Consider the following 25,341-nt stretch of genomic DNA (forward strand, 5'->3'; position numbering starts at 1 on the left):
GATTTATATTTAACACCACCACAGAATCTGCAAGCACAAAGCAGCTTTGGCTTTAAACTCTGTTGTTAACCTCAACATTTTGATGGCTGTTGATCCATACAGAGTGATCCTGATTGGAAATACTAAAACAGACATACAAAAAAGACAAAAGGTTAAAACAGCAAACTGGAGAGATGTCCTATGCATCTGTTTAAAGGAGAAGTCCACTTCCAGAACAAAAAATGACAGATAATGTACTCACCAAGATGTTCATGTCTTTTTTTCTTCAGCCGTAAAGAAAATATGTGTTTTTGAGTTAAACATTTCTGTGTTTTTCTCCATATAATTGACTGCTATGGTGGCCAGATTTTGAACTTTCAAAATGCAGTTTAAATGCGGCTTCAAACAATCCCAAATGCGGTTGTAAACGATTCCAGCCGAGGAAGAAGGGTCTTATCTAGCGAAACGATCGGTTATTTTCATTAAATTAATCTTAAACGCTTGTATTGCCTTTCTCTCCCTGAACTCTGTGTATTCTGACTCAAGACAGTTAGTGTATGTCGACAAACTCCAATCGTATTTTCTCCCTCAGCTTCAAAAATAAGTTCAAAATCATCCTACATCACTGCAGAAGTACCAACCCAGTCTTTACAAAGTGAACATGCAAAGAAGATCAAACACCTTAACAAAAAAGGTAAAACAGCGATATAGGATGATTTCGGAGTTGAGGGAGAACATGAGATGGGAGTTTTTTGACATGACTATCATGAACCGGAAAAAAACAGTTCAGGCAGAGTGAGACAAGACGAGCATTTGACATTAAAAAGTATATAAATTGTATTATTTTCATGAGAATAACCAATGGCTTCACTAGATAGGACCCTTCTTCCTCGGCTGGGATTATTTACAACCACATTTGGGAGACAAATCCTGAAATGTTTTCCTCAAAAAACATAATTTCTTTATGGCTGAAGAAAAAAAGACATGAACATCTTGGATGACAAGAGGTGAGTACATTATGTCAATTTTTGTTCTGGAAGTGCACTTCTCCTTTAACTCAGTTACTCTGGAAAACATACCTGATCATTACTCTCTTTTTCTCTGTGCTCTGGCCAGGCTGAGGTGATGTTACAGGTGATGTCTCCCATAAACCAGCTTGCTCTTCATCACTGGAGTCTCTAAAACTCACAAATGTGAGTTTTATATGTAAAACTTTCAAGTCCATTTTCAAAATGGCAAATAAAAGCTAATCTAAACAATCTAACTGAAATTAATTTATTTGAACTGTATATAGTGTATACTCTATATGTTCTTGCATGATCATAATTCTGTTCTTTAGTGATAATTATATAATATATATATGATAATAGGCCCTCAACACCTTGAAAGGAATATTCCAGGTTGAATACAAGTTAAACGGATAGTTCACCCAAAAATAAAAATTCTGTCATTAATTAGGCCTACTCACCCTCATGTTGTTCCAACCCCGTAAGATTTTGTTCATTTTCTGAACACAAATTAAGATATTTTTGATGAAATCTGAGAGCTTTCTGACTCTGCATAGACAGCAATGGTCCTACCACGGTCAAGGCACAAAAACATAGTAAGGACATCGTTAAAACAGTCCATGTGACATCAGTGGTTCAACCTTAATTTTATGAAGCTACAAGAATACTTTTTGTGTGCAAAGAAAACAAAAATAATTACTTTATTCAATTATTTGATCTATTCTGGGACAGTCTGCCGCCATTAACGAGAGTACCACGATGCAAGCTTTTGGTGCTGCTGACATAGAACACAGAGAATTGTTGAATAAAGTCATTATTTTTGTTTTCTTTGCGCACAAAAGGTGTTCTCATAGTTTTGTAAAATTACAGTTGAACCACTGATGTGCCTATGTTTCTGTGCATTGATCGTGGTAGTACCCTTGCTGTCAATGCAGGGTCAGACAGCTCTCAAATTTCAATTAATATATCTTAATTTGTGTTCCAAAGATGAACGAAGGTCTTACAGGTTGGGAATGACATGAAGGTGAGTAATTAATGACAGAATTAAATTTGTTTTGGGTGAACTGTCCCTTTAAGCTGCCAGTTGACCATATGCATGGAGCGTTCTTTAGAATTTCTGCATAATGATAAGCCAGCGCGTAAACTTCCATTGAAACTCATTTTGTATGTGCTATATATAAGTGGAGACTCCTGACACTCCTCTCCTGTCTCGTTCTTATCAGAAACTGAGAAAAATAATAACTGCAACATCGTAAATAATGATAGCGGCATTAACGTTTAGTTTCATGTTATTTAACAACATATAAAGAGCCTGAAAATCCCAGAAGGGTACCTAGACACATAGTTGTGCATTTAAATGCTGACAGCTAAACACTATCATAACTGTTTAGGCTAATGTTACATAACTAACAATGCTTTTATTCAACGACATCTTAACGGTATTCTTGATAATCAATAACTTACCTTCATAGTCATGAACACATTTTTAAAATCTTGTAATATTTTAAAGCCTTTACTATTTTTCAACTCTTCAGCTGTGCAGTAACATTCAGTTCAAATGTTCACTTTTCATTCATGAAGACAAGATGAAAAAATGTCTTGACGGAAAACAGTGACTTTTTAAGATGAAAATTATATGAAGTGACTCATTGGCTGCAGCTGCCATTTTAACTCCTTAGTTTTTTCAGTCCTGCTTTTTGATTTATTATAAAATTACTAGAATAAAAAATTTAGTAATTTTACTGCACTTAAGTATATTGTGTAGCAAGTGCAGAAAGTCAATAAAATAAATAAATAAATAAGCTCAAACACAAACAAACTATAAGGGATAATTATTTAAATACTTATATATAGTTCACTACAAATTAAATAAGTTAAATATTAATGGTATAAGAATTAAATAATGCATTCAATAAGAATCAATATAAATTTGAAATATTTTATATTTAATTTAATAACTACATCTTTAAGTTTTATCTTGAACTGTAAAAGCTATTAAATAGCCTATATTCAAGCAACACAACACTTGTTACTGCTGTAGTTTTGTTACTCTGAATTTAGTTTGAATCATTTAATGCACAGCTCTGTTTCTGACATTGGCTTGTCAGATGTTTCATTCGGTTATTACTGTCAATCATAGCAATGACTTGCGCATATTTAGCGGATTTACTCGCATAATTTTTTACACTCGTGTTTGTCATTCTTGAAACAGTACACATGGACGTTTGGTCCTCTTAGACAAACAAAACTGAAAAGGACACTCCTATTACGGCACAGTACAGTTGACCGGAAATGACTAAGCTGGCTTGTCTAAAACAAGGAAGTAATGCGTGCATATGGTCAATTCCAAAAACTAGATGGTTTCATCCTTATGAAAAAGTGTGCTTACAGTGAAGAGTGTCTTTGTTTGTATTACAGCTACAGTAGATGTTGTTGATAGAGCATAACTCATAAACATTCCAAAAATGTTTTTTAAAGTGTCTGTCATTGTTCTGTCATGTCACATACAGCTCTTGGTCCTCGTGGAATGTGAGGGATGTCATACAGATAGCACAGAGCCTTCCCATCAGTCTGAAGCACAGCGAGCAGTAATGGCCTGTGAAAGGAAATCATTCTGTCCAGCAGGTTGGTCTAACAGTCTGTTTCTCCTTGCCAGTTAAAAATGATCTGAAATCAATCCTTTTTCTCAAGTGAGAAAACCAACCTGTGCAGTGAGGGGTAGGGCAGAAGTGCACTTCGTCATCACGATCTTTCATCTCCAACACTATCCCACAGGCCATGCACGATTCTTTACCAACATCCAGAAGCCTGGCTATTATGGCACCCCCTGGTAGGCTGCAAAAAAGATGAGGAGTGTTTGTAATAACTTACTTTTTCACCACACTGACCCATGTTTTCAAGCAGAGAATAATTTCCAGTGATTGAGTTTATAGGGGTTTATACTCACTATTTGGCTAGTGTTTGCATAATGCTATCATGTTGCTGGTCTACCCTGTTTCGTTGTACGGCTCTCAGCAGGGCTTTTCCTAAAGACCCACGCTGAGTAAGAATATGTCTGTGGAGGTACTCGATTCTCTTCTGCAATGTGGACACATTTAGTATACACTCACTTTAAGAACTAAATTAATGTTCTTAATAAATTCATAATAAAAGCAAACTGAAAATAACCTAGTGTTTCTTTTCCAAGAGACAATTTTCTTTATAGATACAATATTACAAGCACTAAGAAGGTCTCTAGGTGACCAGCATAGTAAATAATTGACAAATACTTTACTTAGGAAAAAAAAGAATGAATCTTTTGTTTTCTTACTTTCTCTCTTTCAGGGTGGTACCTGGCACACACAAACCTCTGTAAACGTTTGACATAGCCGCCAGCAATCACAATAAACAGAGCAAAGCCATAAAGAAGACCTTTGTTTGGAGGGAAGACAAAGGTCAGACATATAACCAAATAAAAGTTAAATGTTTGCATATATCTATTGTTTTTGCTATCACTGAGTTGTGATGACTAGTGCAATTGTACAATATTAAAAATAAAGGTCTGGTTAAAAAAAAGTTAACTAAAAAAAAAAAAACAACAGTAGTTGCATTCTAGTTAAAGTTTCAGTTTAATTATTTTAAATACAGTTCGAATTGACAGATATCAGTAGCACATTTGCAAATTTGTATGAATATTTTTGGTTATGGCTGTGGGTTGTTCCATCTGTTGTTCCAGTGTTGACCACTAGGAGTCACTGCAAAACAATACACAACTAGACTTTTTGTACATATATATAATTGCACTTGTACCAATGAGCAGGTATCTCATGTAGTCTGGCTCCAAAGGCGTCATGAGACATTTCTTGTTCAGCACAGTGATGTTTCCTTTCTGCAAGATGTCAAATGAAGCTGCAATGTCCCTAAAGATATCTGAAGCATAACCAGATCCATTCACTTGTACTGCAACCACTACAGGAGCTGGAGGTGAGATATCAAAAATATCTTAATTTGTGTTCTAAAAATAAGGTTATATGGTTTTGGAACAACATGAGGGTGAGTAATTAAAGGAGAAGTCCACTTCCAAAACATAGATTCACATATAATGTACTCACCCCCTTGTCATCCAAGATGTTCATGTCTTTCTTTCTTCAGTCGTAAAGAAATTCAGCATTTCTTTCCATATAATGGACTGATATGGTGCCCCAAGTTTGAACTTTCAAAATGCAGTTTAAATGCGGCTTCAAACGATCCCAAATGTAGTTGTAAATGATCCCAGACGAGAAAGAAGGGTCTTATCTAGCGTAACGATCAGTTATTTTCATAAAAATAATACAATTTATATACTTTTTACAGTTAGGGTATGTCAAAAAACTCCCATCTCATGTTCTCCCTCAACTTTGAAATCGTCCTATATCACTGTTTTACCTTTTTTGTTATGGGTGTTTGATCTTCTTTACATGTTCACTTTGCAAAAACTGGGTTGGTACTTCTGTAGCGATGTAGGATGATTTTGAAATGATTTTTGAAGTTGAGGGAGAAAATACGATTGGAGTTTTTCGACATACACTGTAAAAAACAATTTGTTGGGTCAACTTAAAATAATTTGTAACCTGGCTGCCTTAAAATTTTAAGTTCAGTCAACTCAAAAAAAGTTTATTCAACTTGAAATGTTAAATTATACTAAGTGACAACTTAGATATTTGAGTTGAATCAACTTAAAATTTTAAGGCAGCTGGGTTACTTACCCATCTGTTAAGTTTAGCAGACACAAATATCTAAGTTGTTACTTAGTACAGCTTAACATTTCAAGTTGACTAAACTTATTTTAGTTGACCGAACTTAAAATTTTAAGGCAGCAGGGTAACAAATTATTTTAAGCTGACTCAGCAAATTGTGTTTTTTATTTTTACAGTGTACCCTAACCGTCTTGAGTCAGAAGACACAGAGTTCAGGGAGAGAAAGGCAAGACGAGCTTTAATTTAATGAAAATAACCGATCGTTTCGCTAGATAAGACCCTTCTTCCTCGGCTGGGAACATTTAGAGCCCTTTGAAGCCGCATTTAAACTGCCTTTTGGAAGTTCAAAATCGGGGCACCATATCAGTCCATTACATGGAGAAAAATGCTGGAATGTTTTCCTCAAAAAACAATTTCTTTACGACTGAAGAAAGAAAGACATGAACAGCTTGGATGACAAGAGGGTGTGAATCTTTGTTTTGGAAGTGGACTTCACCTTTAATGACAGAATTTTCATTTTTAGGTAAACTATCCCTTTAAATTTGCAGTGGTATATTAGTGAAATTGTGGAATGCAACAAAGAAGTATATACTGAAAACATGCTTTTTATCTTGTGTACCTTGGGTCACGATTTCACCCTGGGCCTGGTGGTGTACCAGCTCAAACACCCAGAACACCATGAGGTCAACAGCTACCAGTATGACAGTCATGATCATATACCTTAGCAAAGACAACATCTGACCTGCCATAGCCCGTCTCTCTCTCACAGTCAGATACAGAGAGCCTGAAGAAAACATAAGAGGCAGAGTCATTATTATTACTAGGTTTTAGCCATCTTTATCTCTGTAAACCTGGTTTCAGAGAAGTTAGAGAAGTTTTACAGGTTGATATAGCAATGTACTGTGGAGTTTAATTGAATCGATGAAATTTGACATAAATTAGTTGTTGATTTTTCCGAAAACAAACATGCCATTTTTGGGTCACCAGAAGTGTTTTAGTGCGGTTGACCTTTTGACATGTTCTGTCACTCTGAGTGTGAAACACATTCCCTGTTCTCTGGTAGTTGTTGACCTATCTCTTGTGAACTTTTTCTCATCTTTCCTTGTTAATCTCTTCTCTTTTAGTGCAGGGTCCTCCTCCACATTTTTAAACCCCTCAGCTCTATTTCACTTATCTAAATGTCTATGAACATTCCTTCCTTTTTTCCTTCCTCTTGACCCTTCACCCCTCACCATCTATCTGCTAACGGACACATGTACACATCATTTATGTATACACTTACAGGGCCTGATGTAGGTGAGAGTTTCTCTCTGGCTGAGAGGAAGTACAGCTGCTTTTCCCTGTCTGGAGCGCTTCCTGTCCAGCTCAATAAACTGGTCAGTTATGTAGATGTTTTCAAAGTTGTCATTATGAAGGTACTTATTTTTGTACAAAACAGCCCTGTTCACAAACACATAAAAAACAACAAACAACCAAACGTTACAAAAATACTGACAGATACACTTTTCCACAGAAATGTATGAGTCTTAATGAGTATTTACTGTTTTTAACAGGAAGTACATACTGGAGATACATGAAGAGAAGCAGGAAGAAACCCAAGTATGCCAGCAGGAGCTTGACCTCCTGGAGGAGGCCCAGCTCCTCAGACACCTCCTCCATGATCTTCTGAGCAGCATCCTGTATGGACTGACTGTTGTTCAGAAGCAGGTCAAAGTTGATGGAGGTAGAAATGTTGAATTCAAACTCCTTTTTAATACGATCGAAGGCTGCAATGGTTGCTAGGGGTCACAACAACAAAAATAGCAAAAACTAAACAATAATCTTCTTTCAGAGTAACTGAATACATTTTAACAGAGTTAAGAATCATTCCATGCTTGGAAATCACTGAGTACTGTTCAAAGTAGGACTCTCAAGAGGAGCTGTACTTACGAAAAGCCAAAGCAGTCTTCATGTGGTCAGCGATATATGATGGTAAGATGCAAAACAGCTGTCCCACTGCCGGAAAAAGACATTAAAATAAACAATAGGCATTCGTTTAAAAAACCTGACTCATTTAAAAATTATTTTAGTAATGACATGCAGTTTTCAGTTCATTATACTACACTAAACAGCAGATTTCTGCTTCATCCAAGTCTATATAGGATTAATTTTAGCAAGTTAATGTTTAGATTTGCTGTCGGATCACGATCATCCTGTTGAGGAATGTGCAAGATACATACACATGTATCTCTTCACACTGTAACACTCAGGGTACTTAAACGTGACAAACTGTTCCCACAGGAACACATATTGTAAATAAACTTCAAGCATGTGAGATGTACAGTACTTATGAGCCTCTGTGTCGCAGGAACCATTTGTCCAGTCTCTGCAACAGCAGAATAGATATAATATACCAAATATAATTAAATCAAACCACTGTGACGCAGAAAATAAACAGGATACTGTAAATTACAGTAAGGAATCATTGCACTGTGGCCATAAGGTTTCCTGTTAGAGTGTAATGATAGGGCTTTCATGGGACTAATCATACAGCAGAGACGCACCGCGCGCGAGCCCACAAAGAGACTGGAACCCATCCAGGAGGTGGCAGAGGAACGAAAACACAGAGAGCAACTCCATGCAGTTCTCACGGGCCTCATCAAACAGCCTAGTGCACTTCTGATATGGCAGACCCAGGTTGTCATTACACACATCACCAATATTCGCCAAGAAGTGGAGTACATTTCTTAAAGTACGGGCTGAAAAGGAAACAGAGAGACAGAGGAACTTCAAATAAGCCTAAACCTCAAACCTCAGTACATGAAATGAAAGACCAAAGGACAATGTCATTTGGCCAATTTATTCACTCACAGACATGCCGCACAGATTCCGTCAGAGCTCTGATGAAGTTTTGTGCTCGCCCTGCCATTGAGTAAGCGTTCCTCGCCATCTGTTTTATCTTACTCAGGGCCGCTAAACAAAGACGTTTTCAACATATAAAAAAAAATATATAATGCACTACTGTAATTTTCAAAGTCAACCAGAAGACCCTGATTACCTGATTTACATGGGTTTCAGTAGAGTTAGAATTATATTGGAAAGTAGATCTATGCTTGTGTGTTTATGTATTTTATATTAATTTAACATATTGAATAATATTTATTTGTGGACTATCCGTTAGTTATTATGATGCGAATTTTAAAATAATTTCTCTACTTTGAGCAGATGATTGTGTTTTTGAAAGAGGTGCATTGTTGATATCTTTGACATGATGCTCTTGTGGATAGACTCACGCAGAAGTGGGTTGGCAGCACGCTGCAGTAGCTGTTGCGTCTGATTCATGGCAGTTTCTACACCGCAGATCACACTGTCTGCAGCCCGTTCAACATTTTCCATTGTGTTGCTCACGGGGCCTTGGATAACCAAGGTACAGATGAGGAAAAGGAGGAAATTTTTACCCTTGACTTAAAGACAAAGAGATGCACTGTTATGGTGAGCAATGAAAACTAAGAGGTAGACAATTGAAGATAGACAATTGAAAATACAAATGGTTTAACAGTAGTTTAAAGTTAATTCAGAGGATATTAACAGGAGACTGGGGCTAGGCTGTCACATGAGGCTGTATCTCAGTATCTGTAAGGTTTTGAAAATTCTAATCAATAAGTGTTTTCTAGCAGTTTTGTAAGTTAGTCCTAAACACTTTTGTTGTCAGTGCAAGCGAATATTCATAATTGAACATATTTTACATGTTAATTTGACATTCATCAGTATTTTGCTGTTACCTTTTAAATGTTTGCTGTTTTAAATGTTTGCTGTTTCATGAATTGCCGTGTTTAATAATTGTTTTAATATTTACATTTTGCTGAAAAGCCCATTCCAGTCTTACATGAACCTCAGTTCAAAAGGTCAAGTGGGTGTTCAAAGAAGTGGAAATATTCTTTCTTTATTTAAAAGAAAGGCTTTAACGTAGGCTTGTGTTTACACTAAAATAAAAAAAAAAAAACCTAGAGAAAAGCCGTTACAACTAGCCCCATTGTCCCATATCCATCTTTTTCTTCTTATTCTTCTGATTCTGATTCTGATTCTTCTATTCTATTCTATTCTATTCTATTCTATTCTGTCATCTATAGCACAACTGTACATACCACTTCTTTATTTATTTCTCAATTTATTTTTCTAATTTTTGTCTATTTATATTTACATATGTGTATTTTATTCTCATCTTATGTTTATTTACTGTATGTTGTTGTTGTCTCTGTGTACTGGAAGCTAATGACACTAAAACAAATTCCTAGTATGTGCAAGCATACTTGACAATAAAAGCTCTTCTGATTCTGATTTTTCTTTAACGCAGAAGTAAGCTGGGTGCACTACAAACCAGTGTGCTCGTAATTAAGATAATGCATTAAAATAATATGGTAAGACAGGCCAATTTGCGATATCAAGCAGCAAAACAAGCTGTTTTGTACAGCTAAAACATAGCTGGGTGAGACCGGAAGCAAGACCCATAAATTTTCCAAATGGCCGCGCCTACTTTTACGGTTAGAAAAAGGTGGATATCTTCACTTTTACGCGGGTTAATCATAATTATCTGCAAAATTTTAATTTACACGTTCACGTATAACACCGTATACGTTTAAGAATGACATTGACAAGTGTTTACTTGAGCACAGCATCGGGAACATCAGCATGACGTTCGTGCGCACGCGGTCAGAGAGGCCCGTACCAAACCCCGCGCAAGCGGCGAGGATGCCGGTAGTGATGACACAGAACCAGAGATTGTGGTTCTGGATGTACAGCGCTGTCATTCCGTAAACTGAGGCGAGGAACAGACCCAGAGTAAACCCGGCAAGACTGCGCTTCAGCTGACGCGCAGCCGAGCTGCAGCGCAACCGCGACAGTCCCCTACTGAGTGGCTTTAAAACAGGTTCTTTTGGGGTCATCCTGAAAAGAAGTTTAGAGAAGAGTAATTTAATTTTTGTTAACGATAAAAATGAGAAAGATAATAAAGATTAAGTTTTTAGACTTACCTGTCCACTATAGAGCTTGATAATGTGATAACTGCACGTCAGTGAAAAATGTAATCAATCTTATATCAACATTTGATACATGTGGGCAGGTATAAGGAGCTCTAGGATCCATTTCCAAAACTCATACTAGTACACTTTGCTTTAACAGAAATGTTAAAATGGCTGTTTACATCAAATCCATGAGAGCTCATTCTAACTGACTAATGGTTGCATCTTTTAAAACTGTTTTCTTTTGCTGTTTTCTTTTGTAACAGTGCAGTAGAAACCAGCAATGGAGTGCCTTGGGGAAATCCAAACTAAATTACCCCACTCAAGTGTGTTTATTTTACATTTTTAGAGGACAATATCAATCTATTACAGTAGCTGTTGTGCATATAGATTATGACTATGTGAATTTGCAGCTTTGGAGCAGGTGTGTAAGCGTATTCTGCCACCTGGAGTTTATAAATTCCTGTTTGGCCCACTGTCAGAGTTTCCTGTGGTTCGACGTCTCACAGGCATTTTGTTTGGAGCTCTGAGTGGAGTGGGTAAGTGACTCCATTTAAAAATTTAAGGGCCTGTAAGATTTTTAAGAAAAGTTTTAAAAGTAGTTTTTTATGCTCACCGAGACTACATTTACTTGATTGTGAAAATACTGAAATGCTAAAAAATAATGGGATGCTAATCTTACCATGTTTTTAAGGATTGTTTTTTGGTCTCCTGCAAAATATTGCCATGACAACAGTACAACGTGTTGTTGTAGGATGTGTGTTCGTGGGTAAGTACACTGCAGAAAGTAAACATTTGACATTTAAAAATTGTGACATTATATTCAGTTTTAAAAGTCATTGAAAGTAACATTTTTTAATGTAGAAATCTTTGCATTTGCTGTATTGTGTGTTTGTACAGCTTTATGTAGTCTTGGAGGCATGTTTTCCTCACTGTTTCGCTGCTCCGTCCTCCTGATGTTTCCTAGTATGATTGGATCTCAAGGTCGGACATTCCTGATGATTTATGTGTTGCATGGACTTTACCAAGGTAAAAATCCTAGGAACATATCGACCTGTTTCAGGGTTGCCAGGTTTTCACAACAAAACCCACCCAATTGCTACTCAAAACTAGCCCAATCGCATTTCGAGAGGAGTCCCCCATTAAAGATCACATTTGACGGGGTAAAATAGACGGTTTTTGCCGGGTAAAATTTGCATTCCAGGGAATAAATATCAAGTTTCTGAGGTCGCTTTAACCCATGGACATTAAAAAAAAAACAGCTGCAACAGTGTTAAGGTAGCCCAATTCCGCGGCAACACTTGGCAACACTGACCTGTTTCTTTGTTAAAGCACAGAATTTGAACAGTTATGAGCCTTCACTAGTTTTTTACCCATCACCTGTGCTATTCCCATCAGGCCCCATTGTAAACATCCAGCGTAATGTGCAAGACGTGGCCTCCTCCATGGGCTGTAACATAGACCTGCAGATCACACACAGCAAAGTGATGTGGAGAATGCTGACAGAGCCTTATGTGCAAGTAGTGCAGGAAATAGTGGTAAGTCCTGACACTAATGTTCATTTTAGTAAAAAACACGCTTAATGTCCGTACCCTGGTGCTGCTCCATAGAAATTTATTTAAGACAGACAGTGTTTCAACGAGTAGGAAACGTTGTCTGTCTTAAATAAATTTATATGGACCAGCACCAGTGTGCAGATATTAAGATTGTTTTTTACTAATTTCTGATTTTTTTTGTCCTGCACCTGGACCCTCTTTTTTATGGTTTGGGTATGCGCGCACCTTGCTTGTTATTTGGACTAATGTTCATTTCGCCAGCTTTTTAAAATATAATCTTTGTTCTTAGTCAAACCTTTTTAGTTTTTATCCTGTTTTTTTGTCTAGTCAAGTTCTAGTTTACTTAGTAATGCAGTATAATGGTTAAACTGATAATCACTATTATTGTCCCATGAACACCTTTCTTCTCAGAATGACAGTGGAGAATTTCAAGAAGAGACTCAAAATGTGAGCAAACAGTTCCAGAACATTCGGGATGAGGTAATGGGTCAGTACGGATATGACAGTCTTGGTAAGGAGTCTGCCCATACATCCAACAGCACCCAGGAGGAGTATGTAGTGAAGACTAGAGCTCGCTGTGATTGTGAGTGTACAGTAAATGACAAGAAAACAGGCTATTATTGACTGTGTTTGATTGAGCTTTTAAGATTAGCTTGATCTAAATGATGTTGTGTGTAACAGATGTGGTACAGGAAGGAATTGGCCGGTGTCAGGAATGGTTCAATGTTAAGTGGGAAGAGTGTATGAATACCATTCAAGCCCCTCTTATAAACCACTTCCTCTGCGTACCTTTGCATTTCCACTTTCTGTGTAATATCATGAGAGGTAAGATTTACATGTTGCATTTGAGTTAAAGGAGAACTCTACTTCCAGAACAACAATTTACAAATAATTTACTCACCCCCTTGTCATCCAAGATGTTCATGTCTTTCTGTCTTTCTGTCATAAGAAATTATGGTTTCTGAGGAAAGCATTGCAGGATTTTTCGTTTTAAGCACAAAAGCCCATGTAGTGCAGGCTCTGGGATGCGCGTCCACAATGCTACGAATCGCATCTAAGTTCATTGTCTGTGTACTCTGGCTCAAAAAGTAGAGTATGGCGAAAAACTCCATGTTATTTTCTCCTACAACTTCAGAATCATCCGACATTGTTGTACCTTTTTGTTTGTAAACAGCGTTTGACTTACTTGCCCTTCGCTTTGTAAACACTGGGTCTGTAGTTCCGCCTACGTTCCGCTTGACCTTTCGACGTGTTTCAATAGTACGTAGCCTTGTGGACGTGCATCCCAGAGCCTGTGCTACACAAACTTTTGTGCTAGAAAAGTATAAAAAAAAAATTCCGGAAAAAATGACAGATCGTTTCACTAGATAAGACCCTTCTTCCTCGGTTGGGATCGTTTAGAGCCCTCTGAAGCTGCATTTAAACTACATTTTGGAAGTTGAAATTTGGGGCATCAATTTAGTCCATTATATGGAGAAAAATCCTGAAATACTTTCCTCAAAAATAATTTTTTCACGACTGAAGACAGAAAGGTGTACTGAGTTACTTTTCTCTCAGTGATGACATCATGGTGCGGCGAGAAGATCCCAGTTGAGGGAAACTTTGGTCAGACCTTCGACAAACTAAACGACTCCATCAATAGGCTTGCAGAACACTTCACCACCAACGTAGTGCTTGAGGTACAGGAAACCCTCTCATTATTCAGACTTCAGAGCACAAATCTGAAGTTTGTTTGTTTTAAAAAAAAAAACATTCTTCTTGAAGAAATTGGAGCAGCAATCAGTGTTTGGAGTGGACATCCTCCAGGATTTCTCTAAGGAGCTGAGCCGTGTGTTTCAGGAGAAAACAATCATTGCTGAGAAGATAGCTGGGGTTATTAACTTCCTTCTTTCATTCACCTTCATCACTGTGTTCACCTCGTAAGTTCTCACTCCTTCCATTAGCGTTGGTGTGCTGAATATGTGCCCTTAGGGCATGTTGTACCCATAAAGATGCGATTTTATACAAAGGTACAATTTACTTTTTTTCTGACAGTGTATTTGCTGCATTATTCGAATAATACATCATATTGCAAGCAGTATAAATAAGATTTTTGTATGTAATTTGGTCTGGAAAATGCATGCCAATAAAATATAGTGAAAACTAATATTTCTGTATACTACAATAAGTTATTACTAAGCGATATAATTCATATGTTAGTTATATAAATTTAAAAAAAACATAAAATCCTACTGACTCCAAACTTTTGAATGATAGTGTGTATATGTACACTGTTGTTCAAAAGTTTGGAATCAGTAAGATTTTTAATGTTTTTTAAAGAATTCTCTTATGCTCATCACGGCTGCATTTACTTTTTCGAAAATACAGAAAAAACAGTAATATTGTGAAATATTATTACAGTTTAAAATAATGTTTTTTTTATTTTAATATATTTTAAAATGTATTATTTTTCAAAAAAGAAAGAATATTTACTGACCACAAACTTTTAACTGGTAGTTATATTGTTACAAAGATTTCAATTTTAAATGAATGCTGTTCTTTTTAGCTGTTTATTAACGAATTCTGAAAAAAGTATTTCAGGTTCCAACAAAATATTAGGCAGCACAACTGTTTCTAACATTGATAATAAATCAGCATATTAGAATGATTTCTAAAGGATCATGTGACACTGAGACTGAAGCTTTGCATCACAGGAATAAATTAAATTTTAAAATATATTCACATAGAAATCAGTTACTTCACACTGAAATAATATTTCACAATATTACTGTTTTTCTGGATTTTTTTGATCAAATAAATGCAGCCTTGATGAGCATAAGAAAAAATCTTACTGATCCCAAACTTTCGAATGGCAGTGAATGTAATTCAGTTTATTTTATTTTATTCTGTTTGCAGAGCATTTGGATATGTTCGTCAGTATTGCAGAAACATTCATTTTGACAATGTCTACATAACAACCTACTTCAGACAGATTGATGCTCGCAGAATGGGAGCTGTAAGTTAAAGCTTTACATTTACACAGATCCAAATCTGCGTTTGTGCTAATTTGAGCATATGTTTTAGGGAAAGAGGCATTTGCTCCCACTGAAGAAATCAGAGCGTGAGAGTTTGATCAACCCATGGAGTTTATCTATCCACCCCAGTGAGCTCATGCCTGTGGTACTGTATGCTATTATAATTCTTGCATTCAGCTTTTAATTCATGTTGTGATGTTCAGGCTGTTTATTTATAATGAAGCAGAGTTAATGGTGAAGTGTGCTATTTCTGTTCTTCTAATGGCATCAAACAGAATTGGAAATGTCATGTTTCAAACATAAGAAGCGATTTAAGTCTTGACTGCTTTCCTAGTAATAAGAAGAGGAGAAAAGAATGGGAAGATGCCTGTGAACGGCTAAAACTTCGTAAAGACCTGTGTCTTTGTTCTCTTCACTTTAGCCCTGATGCCTTCGAAAAATTGATGCTGTGGCATTTGGTTTACACCTGCGCATTCATTCATTGCCACCTGTAAGCTCTTTCAGTAGCTGTGGTCATCATATCAGCATTTTATTTTCTGAGTTGTGTTGTGGTAAAAATAGCAACAGGTAGCACCAGTAGCTCACGGAGAGCAACCTTTTGATGTCATTGAAATAATTGTGCCCCCTATAGTCCAAAATATGTATAAAACAATTTGGATTTTTTAAATAATGTAACTCTTTCTTGGATTTCTTACTACAAATTTTATTAAGGTACATCATTTACGTTATATTGAAGGAGAAGTTCACTTCCAGAACAAACATTTACAGATAATTTACTCACCCCCTTGTCATCTACGATGTTCATGTCTTTCTTTCTTTAGTTGATTAGAAATTATGTTTCTTGAAGAAAACATTTCAGGAATTATCTCCATATAATGGACTTCAATGGTGCCCACAAGTTTGAACTTCCAAAATGCAGCTTCAAATGGCTCTAAACCAGGGGTCACCACACTCGGTCTTGGAGGGCCGGTGTTCTTCAGAGTTTAGCTCCAACCCTAATCAAACACAACTGAACCAGCTAATCAAGGTCTTACTAGGTGTACTTGAAACTTTCATACAGGTGCGTTGAGGCAAGTTGGAGCTAAACTCTGCAGGACACCGGCCCTCCAAGATCAAGTTTGGTGACCCCTGCTCTAAACGATCCCAGCTGAGGAAGCCGGGTCTTATCTAGCAAAACGATCGGTCATTTTCGAAACAAACTGACAATTTATATACATTTTAACCTCAAACGATTTTCTTCCCCAGCTTCAAAATTGTCCTACATCACTGCAGAAGTACTGACGCTATGTTTACAAAGTGAACATGCAAAGAAGATCAAATGCCCTTTCCGAAAAAAAAAGGAAAAACAGCAATGTAGGATGATTTTGAAGTTGAAGAAGAAAACGAGATGGGAGTTTTTTGACATACCCTAACTGAGTTCATGCAGAGCTAGACAAGATAAGCATTTGAGGGTAAAAAGAAAAGAAAGACATGAACATCTTGGATGACAAAATGGTGAGTAAATTATTTGTAAATTTTTGATTTGGAAGTGAACATCTCCTTCAAGCCATAGGATTCTTAATGCATAGCAATGTTTTGGTGGTGCCACAGAACCAAACTTTGGTGCTTTTCAGGAAATCAGCTTATGAATGACTGACTTATAGATGTCTTGTTGATTTTAGTTTTAAAAGGTTGTGTTTTTCGTGCAGATTGTGGGCTTCCTGCAGGTTGCATCTCTGGCTCTGTTTGTATGTGTTCTGCTTGCTGTTGACGGAATCCTGTACAACATCTTTGACCTCATCCGAAGACACACTTTCACCACATATTCAGTTACTGGTGAGCACAAATGCACACTTGCATATATGCATGAGCAGTGTTTGCCTTCAAGATTAAAAGCATTGACGTACCAATGTACATTAGACTGCTTGTACATTAATTTGATGTAAAACAGTATATTTTCTCTCGTTATCTTTGCATCTGTAGGTGTTCATCACATAGACATTGTAATTGGTGGAGATTCCATGTTAGCCAGACTTCTGCGGAAAACCATTGGTGCCTTTAACACCTCCTCCAATCTTGATGTGCAATCCAGTAACTTCCGTAGGTTATTTACTTTTTGAGTTTCATTATTCTCACTGCAAGAATCTGTATTTTTCAGTTAAATTTTACATGAGTACTTCTGGGGAAAGGAGATTGAACATCATTCGGGGGGAAATCTAAGCTCAGAGCAAGCTAAGAATAACTGCGCAGACACAGAAGCCCTGTGCAGATGAAAGAGAAACAAAGATCTAGAAGAAAATAATCTCAATGCACCACAGCTGGAATAAATCTAAATCAAATATGCTATTGCATCATGACCCAGATATCGATGTAATATTGTATTGCTAGGTTCCTGATCTCTCAGTATCATTCATCATCATCATCTCTCAAGCCCATGTAACACAGCACTCTGAAACTGGTGTCATTGTCTTTCAAAATGCCATTTCAAAAATATCAGGTTTCTTCCTAGCTTCCTGGAAACATAAGAGGCAGAGAGTTCTTCAACTTCAGTATTAGAGAATTTGTGAATATACTCTGAGAAACTAAATTCCTCATTACTGGTTTCTCCAAGTGACTGTTGGCAGTGGCTCTATGGTTCAGTCTCTTCTGAGGCCAAGTGACGTCTTTGGTCTAGCCGTCTATTTAATCTGATCAGAGTTAAACTCAAAGCTCTGATTGTGTCTGTGTGTCTCATCCAGGTAGGTCTAAATTGATCTAGACCGGTCAGCACAGGGCCGTGCACATGTCGACGGCTGATGACAGGACTATTTATAACACTAGCCTGACAGCACGCATGCCGTTGTATTGCATGTTTACTTGCTATGTAACCTGATCCAGTGGGTTATTTGTGTCTATATACTCTAGAGTTCATAAGTTTGAGGTCAGCAAGATTTTTTTTTTTAAGCAAGGATGCATTACACTAATTGTTGTTCACAGAAATGGAAAAACATGGTCTCCACAAAAAAAATATCAAGCAGCACAATAATAAATGTTTCTTGAATTAAAATTATTTCTGAAGGATTGTGTGACACTGAACACTAGAGTAATGGCTGCTGAAATTCAGGGATAAAATACAGGAATAAATTACATTTTAAAATATATTAAAATAGAAAACAGTTATTTTAAATTATAATAATATTTCACAATGTTATTGTTTTTACTCTGTTTTTCTTCAAATAAATGCAGCCTTTGTACACTATGATATTTAATGTTTTTTTAAAGAAGTCTCTTCTGCTCACCAAGCCTGCGTTTATTAAAGTACAGCAAAAAAAAAAAAAAAAATCTGAAATATTTTTACTATTTAAAATAATTATTTTCTATATTAATATATTTTAAAATGTAATTTATTCCTGTGATTTCAAAGCTGAATATTTAGCATCATTACTCCAGTCACACAATCCCTTAGAAATCATTCTAATATTCTGATTTACTTCTCAGAAAACATTTTATTTTAAAATTGTATTTATTTTAAAAACATTAACATTCTTTTTATTATTATTATGTTGAAGACAGCTGAGTAGAATTTTTCCAGGTTTCTTATCTGAAATAGAAATCTTTTGTAACTATAAATGTGTTTATCACCACTTTTGATCAATTTGAAGCATCCTTGCTAAATAAAAGTATTAATTTCTATAAATAAAAAAAAAAAAAAATATATATATATATATATATATATATATTTATACTGACTCGCAGCTTTTGAATGGTATAGAGTATAATATTACATTTTATTTATTTATTTATATATTTATTTTTCAGATAAATGCTAATCTTTGCATCTTTCTATTCATGAAATAATCCTGAAAAAAAAAGTACTCAACTGTTTTAAATATTGATAATAATAATAACAACAACAGCAAATCAGCATATTAGAATGATTTCTGAAGGATCATGTGACACTGAAGACTGAAGTAATGATGCTGAAAATTCAGCTTTGATCGCAGGAATAAGTTACGTTTTACAATATATTCAGATAGAAAGCTGTTATTTTGAACAGTAAAAATATTTCACAATAGTACTGTTTGCTGTATTTGGGATCAAATAAATTCAGGCTTGGTGAGCAAAAGAGATTTCTTTAAAGAACATTAAAAAACTTTTGACTGACAGTGTATAAGAGACTTCTTTCAAATACCTAAAATCTTACCGACCAGTAAGTCCGAAAGTCGAAAGTCCGAAAGTCATTGTACTGTAGTGTCCAAGCTTGAAAGTCTTAACATACAGACTTGATTCAGACTATTTTGTTTTGTATACTGTATAATTTTAAGAATGCAATGTTCAATCGAATGTTCACCTCCAAAATCTATCCGAAAGTGACTGTCATTGTGATGTTTACATACTGAATTCCAGTCTGTCATGCATTTGCATTGTTTTCCTTGTTCCTGTGTGTGTGTTTATGTGTGTATAGAATGTTTGCCCCAGCCACATCCTCTGAGTCAGTCAAACTACTTCTGGATCTTCATCCCCCTTTTACTGATGTGCCTCATGTGCTGCCTGCAGGTGTACACCAATCGTCTGCGCAGGGTCATCACCGCATTCTACTTCCCGAAGGTACCATTTCCACTGACACACTCCTATCTTTAGGTCAAACAGTCCTATCTTGTTCAGCAACCCTACAGTGACATCAATCCAAGGGGTCCAGCATCTTATGAATGACTGATTAGATGGTTTGTTTAGATGGAGAGACAGAAGCTAGTACTCCTGGCAGTGTTTATCATTAACAATATTGGCCTGTCATAAATATCAGAAGCTCCTTATGCTTTCTTTGGCTAAGGAGCTTAAATGAGTCACAGTTCTGCATGTGCTGCTGCTTTCTAATGCTAATCACGTTTTGTATTACATAACCAGACAGATGTAGGAATAATAGCTGTTGGACTTGCAGTAATGTAATGTGTGTATGGCAGTTATCAAGCTAATGCTCTGTTGATGAGTAGTTATATTTTTAAAGGAAATTGCGTTATAGTATCCCAAAACAGTTCTGCTGTGAGGTTTCTGAGCTGTGTTTTTTCCTAAAGGGTTCTTTTCATAATGCAGTTTGGCTTAAAAAAAATAATTGCCACCTTTCATAGTCACAAAGAGAAGTCACAGCAGGAGAATATTTATTATTGCTCAGGCTGTTGTTGCTGTTGTACTCTTGGCACAGGAAGGCTTGAACAAATGCTAAAGGTCTCTTCTAGCATAACCGAAACAAACAAAAACCACAATAACAGGCAAAATTACTTCCTCTGTTCTCATTTTTTTGTTTACATCCAGTTCTCCTATTAAAATAAACTGTTTTCATTTAGTTTTTTTATGCAAGATATGATCCAATGCTCACTTGTGTTTTAAAACAATTAAAGAAAGATAATACCATTTTTGACAACATAATAGAAATGTTGACAACTTGAACACCGTGTCATTGGGTTCTTGGCTCAGTTCTGCAGAATGTGCAACTAGTCCATGGGTAGAATAAATCTTTTATGCAATATAATCCGGTTGGTCACGATTGTAACTGATATCCTGATTCAGTTCAAAGTGTCTGACACAGCGTGCAGTGTAAAAGGAGGACACTTTCTCACACATAATAAGTGAAATATGTGTTCTTTAGTGTATGCGTGGGTAAAGTACTAATAAGATAAGAGGGTTTTAAAGTAATAGCATTAGATTTGCAGCACTCTGTGGGCCACGGCATGATGAGGATTACGGGCACCCTGTAAAGCCTGATTCAGCTAGTGGCACAAGTATTACCTCATTCATGAAGAGATAGTGGTAGTGTTTTTATTTTCATAATCCGAAAACTGTAGTGCTATGTTCCTATAATCCGAAATAGGGGTGTGTGCGATATATATTGTCAACGATAATATTGTAATTGTTGTGTAAACAATGTCTGAGTTGACGTTATTGAATATATTGCAAAAACCAAACAAAAAACACACCCAGAGAGTGCATGCATATACTACATAATGTAAGTTAGACTACTACATTTAAAGTTCATACTTTCGCTGCGTGATTTAGTCTTAGTCGAATTCCCCCAAAATTCAAAATAAGGCCAGATGACTGCTGTGCCTTTTACATTTATATCATCTGATATAGTTCATATCACATGAAGAGTGAAATTTTTCTCCAAATATCAGCACGATTGCAAATATGATATTGATTTGATTAATAGCTCAATAAACAATAAGTTAATATTAAGTGACTTACATTTTAGACACAACAGTTATTGTTTTTGCTCTATTTTGTCAACGAGCATAGTTTCAAACAAAGCCACAGCTGAACTGTTTTGTGTCTCTGAGCCGAAGACTACAATGTTACTGAATCAATCAGCCGTTTGAACGAATCGGTTGAATGAATGACTCACTTATGCAGTGATTTGCCCATCTACTGGCTATTTTAAGGTTTATATTTATTTTTCCCCCAAAATCATTTAAAATTTCAGTATTCATCTTCCTCAGTTGGTCAGAACAATAGTGTCAGACTTGTTACTTACATGTTCAGATGACAATGTCCGGTGAAAATTCTTATTTGGGTGATATATTCCAAGACGTACTAGGCTAGAATCTGTGATTCCTAAGTGCAGGATCCACACCAGTGTGGTGACTGACAGCCTCACATAAAAAGATTCATCCGTGCTGGAGCTGTGCCGGTGCATGACCCAAGCAAAGAAGATAATTCTGCAAATAACTGGAATTACAGGTTTTCAAACAGAGATGGCGAAACAGAAAACAAATAGGCAAACAGAAAAACAAATAGGCAAAACTTACGGACTGCAGCTTTAATAATTTGAATTAAATTTATCATTTACACCCAATATGTTATTATTGCATTAGGTTTTATAATGTACTACAATACTGATGTGCAGACACTTGCCGTCTATTATCTATTTATAGCAACTCATACCTATTTGCACTTAGGGCCAGTTTTACAAAATAAACATTAGAGTGCAATTCCATAGAAGCGCTGATGGGAGGGGAATATTCTGCATGTGATTTACTAACAATGCGCACATTAAAGAACACGGATAATTTCCATAATGACCAGCACAATCTAGCAAGAGCAGCACAAATTACCACCTGCTGTAAGACATGCCTTTTTGGGGAGTTAAATAATGGAGCAAATACTGGTAATTTGATGAGTGCAAACATTAGTTTTGATTCATTTTAATACTGTCCTCTCATATTTTTTGCGTCTGAAAGGGAAACTCCTACAAATGCATATTCAATGAGGTCAGGTGCAAAAACTGTGTCCATGCCTTTTCAGTGCTAATTCGTAACTGTGCGTCTTTAGTAGATTCTGGCACAAGCTGTTAGTAAAACTGGCTCATTGTGTAAATAGCATATTGCTAAAAATACTGCTGTTTTCACTTAGTGTGAATAGAATCCATTGCTATTTACACATTGTGTAAATGGACTGTATCACCATTGACACTTAGTGCAAATAGCCGCTGCCTTTTTTTTTTTTTTTTTTTTTTACATCAAAACATTACTTATGGATTTGTAACCACAGGTTTAATACATTATGTCCTGCATTAAACAGTCTGTGTAAATGGGTCTAAATAGCACTTCAGATGCACTTCTGTGCTGCACCTCTGCATTGCAAATACAAATTTTGTTGAATACTGATTTAATTTGATTGGTAACAGCCCTATAGTGTCAATAAATTTGAATTTATTGATTAATAGTTAGTGTCAAATAAGACTAATTCTAATTTGACACTAAAGATGATCCATACATTTAATTAGGTTAGAAAATTGTCTATAAAACATAAAAATCGATTTAATTTTTTTTAAAAAGTGCATTTCTGATACTCCTGCAGACTCATCACCGCACAAATATGAAGAATATTCATGTCCATGGCAGTTCTAAACCTGTCAAAGTACCAGGACAATGCTTAGCAAAATATTGTCTAATTAGTGTTAACAAAATTCCAGAATCGAGATATCATTTTTTGTCATTATCGCACACCCCTATCAGAAATCAGAATGGTTATCTTAAGCATTTTGATGGACGAAACCCATTCTGATTTTGCTTTTTCAGAGAGAAAAGAGACGGATCCTCTTCCTCTACAACCTACAGATCCAGAAACGTATCTTCTTCATCAAAAGACAACGCCATCGGCTGAGAAATCAAAAACAGACATTTATAAAGGTGTGTGCGATACATTTGTGTTATACGTAGATTTTTTTCAAAAATTTTCATTTTACAGCATATTTAGGTTTTTCAGTTCTTTTAATTTTGTTCAGAAGTTTTGCAAATGTAGAACAGAATTCAGTGCTCCATTTAGGTTAATACATTCTGTGAAGACCAAGGCTACATCCAAAATCGCATACTTTCCACTATATAGTGTGCGAACAGAGTAATATGTCCAAATTCACAGTATTCATAAAACAGTAGGCAAAAAGTACTGGGATGATGTATGATTTCTGACAAGATTCTAAAGTGCGCATCCAGTGGACACTTTTTTGTCCCATGAGGCTACAGAAAACAATTTGTGAATGGCGGTGCTTCTAAAGCTGGTAGGTCACATGACAGTCGCATCATAACGAAAGTAGTACATCTGGATTACATTCATATTATATGTAACATACTTTTTGAATGGTTGTGGAGTAATTATTCAAAAGAAGTGCCTTCTCAGAGAGAATGCACTTTTGGACACTGTTCAACTTGGTTAGATTCATTTTGAAGTATGTCTTCTATCTGACAGGCAAACAAAGACAATCAAACCATTCTTCAGTAGCCACAACTCTCCAGCTGTAGCAGTAAATGCACAACAGTGGCCCTTCTTAAGATCGCATGCCAAATAAAACACTATTACACTTTTGACTTTTTAATAAATCCCAAAATATATATTTATGGTCTGATCTCATCTTCAAACTCTCCCTCTTCTCCACCAGGTGCTGTCAGCTGTGTTGGCCCCACTGAAGCGCGTGGGCTGTAGGCTGCGCTGGTGCTGGGTGTGTGATGAGTTTGTAAGTCAGAACCAGGCTGTGGAGTGCAGTTCTGCAGGCTGCACAATGATCTATTGTCAGCAATGCTGGACAGACCTGGACAACATCTGCTACGCCTGCTTCCCTCAGCAATCTGGACAGCAAGACAGCGGCTCTGAATCTGATGTGTACTATGGCTGCTGATGAAGATGCAACATTGTCACAGCCTCAAACTGCATGAATTTCTGATATTTTAAGTGAAAAAAAAAAAACATTTTTTGATAGAAAATACTGAAGTGCTTTGAAACACTCAATTCTATGTGTTGATGTAATTTCAACTGAAACAGGAAGACAGGGCAGGACATGTCAAGTTGTCCCACCCTCTTTTTTAAATAGCCAATAGCGTTTCTTTTATATCACAGATTGTGCCAGATCCGCTGAGCTCAGTAAAGCCGCATTTGACAGCATACCACAGCCACAATCTCATCCATATCGCATTATCTATATATAAAATAGCATTCTGTGTAGAATTCAAATGTGTCCGATACATTTTGTGGTCTGTGCCAAGTCGCGCATCTGATCAGTCCATGCTATCGTGTCTCTATGTCTATGGGATTATTTTTGTGCCAATAAGAATGAACGTAACTTTATAAAACTGAACGTAACTTTCCAAGAAACGATCAAAAATATGCCACTGCAAAAGAAGAAAAACACAATGAAAATGAAAAAATGAACTCAGTCGCACGAATTTAACATGCTCTTCAAATATGCTTCATTCTTTGTTAATGATTTTCAAAGAATCGTTTTCGCGAATCATGGATTCTGAATGCGTTGCCACAGCTTTCGCTTACGCTTCGCAAATTTTCGTTTGCTGTTTTGGCACAAACCTCTCGTGGGGGCGGGCTTAACAGCGATCTACTCTAACTGGCTAATGAGCTTTTGATGGACAGTTGCTCTCTGACCTGGAAGCACAGACGGTGACGTCAGTGGTGCAATACGTCGTGCTTTGTTTATAGAAAATATCAGAACTGTTGCACACTGTACATGAATAAAACTTTTATCGATGTTATTGATTAACGTTACTTTAGCAACACGAACTTACTTCAAGCTGCCCTGAGGGACAAGCTGAGGTGGAAGATGATGCTGCTCCGTG

General features: G+C 36.4%; 2 protein-coding genes across 2 annotated transcripts; one reads left to right on the forward strand and one right to left on the reverse strand.

Annotated features, from left to right (window-relative positions):
• Positions 1 to 13: 13 nt before the first annotated feature.
• dcst2 (DC-STAMP domain containing 2) lies at positions 14 to 10,655 on the reverse strand. Its single transcript, XM_051131239.1, has 15 exons — positions 10,344 to 10,655; positions 8,974 to 9,144; positions 8,552 to 8,653; positions 8,245 to 8,439; positions 7,631 to 7,696; positions 7,266 to 7,479; positions 6,984 to 7,141; positions 6,321 to 6,485; positions 4,776 to 4,943; positions 4,297 to 4,397; positions 3,934 to 4,064; positions 3,691 to 3,821; positions 3,495 to 3,582; positions 1,059 to 1,157; positions 14 to 122 (listed from the first exon to the last, which is right to left on the reverse strand). Exons 1-15 carry the CDS (start codon positions 10,621 to 10,623, stop codon positions 53 to 55), a joined length of 2,139 nt encoding a protein of 712 aa, XP_050987196.1. The 5' UTR covers positions 10,624 to 10,655; the 3' UTR covers positions 14 to 52.
• On the forward strand, positions 7,450 to 24,579 carry dcst1 (DC-STAMP domain containing 1). Its single transcript, XM_051131236.1, has 17 exons — positions 7,450 to 9,172; positions 10,965 to 11,024; positions 11,112 to 11,237; positions 11,393 to 11,467; positions 11,599 to 11,727; positions 12,097 to 12,236; positions 12,666 to 12,837; positions 12,936 to 13,079; positions 13,812 to 13,933; positions 14,019 to 14,173; positions 15,150 to 15,249; positions 15,318 to 15,413; positions 16,957 to 17,083; positions 17,231 to 17,347; positions 19,692 to 19,834; positions 23,299 to 23,409; positions 24,156 to 24,579. The coding sequence occupies exons 2-17, from the start codon at positions 10,982 to 10,984 to the stop codon at positions 24,390 to 24,392; spliced, it is 2,037 nt and encodes a 678-aa protein (XP_050987193.1). The 5' UTR covers positions 7,450 to 9,172; positions 10,965 to 10,981; the 3' UTR covers positions 24,393 to 24,579.
• Positions 24,580 to 25,341: the final 762 nt, after the last annotated feature.

The sequence above is a fragment of the Labeo rohita genome, chromosome 16 (genome assembly GCF_022985175.1).
Source record: "Labeo rohita strain BAU-BD-2019 chromosome 16, IGBB_LRoh.1.0, whole genome shotgun sequence".
In the NCBI taxonomy this organism is placed as follows: Eukaryota; Metazoa; Chordata; class Actinopteri; order Cypriniformes; family Cyprinidae; genus Labeo; species Labeo rohita.

Bases quoted from the DNA above. Each gene is read 5' to 3' on its own strand.
- dcst1 (XM_051131236.1), top strand. From the start codon at position 10,982: ATGGAGTGCCTTGGGGAAATCCAAACTAAATTACCCCACTCAA. The intron at 13,934-14,018 runs GTACAGGAAACC...TTCTTCTTGAAG, and splicing joins CCACCAACGTAGTGCTTGAG to AAATTGGAGCAGCAATCAGT. The intron at 19,835-23,298 runs GTACCATTTCCA...TTGCTTTTTCAG, and splicing joins CCGCATTCTACTTCCCGAAG to AGAGAAAAGAGACGGATCCT.
- dcst2 (XM_051131239.1), bottom strand. From the start codon at position 10,623: ATGACCCCAAAAGAACCTGTTTTAAAGCCACTCAGTAGGGGACTGTCG. The intron at 8,440-8,551 runs GTGAGTGAATAA...TTTCCTTTTCAG, and splicing joins GGAATCTGTGCGGCATGTCT to CCCGTACTTTAAGAAATGTA. The intron at 3,583-3,690 runs GTTGGTTTTCTC...TTCCTTTCACAG, and splicing joins CCCTACCCCTCACTGCACAG to GCCATTACTGCTCGCTGTGC.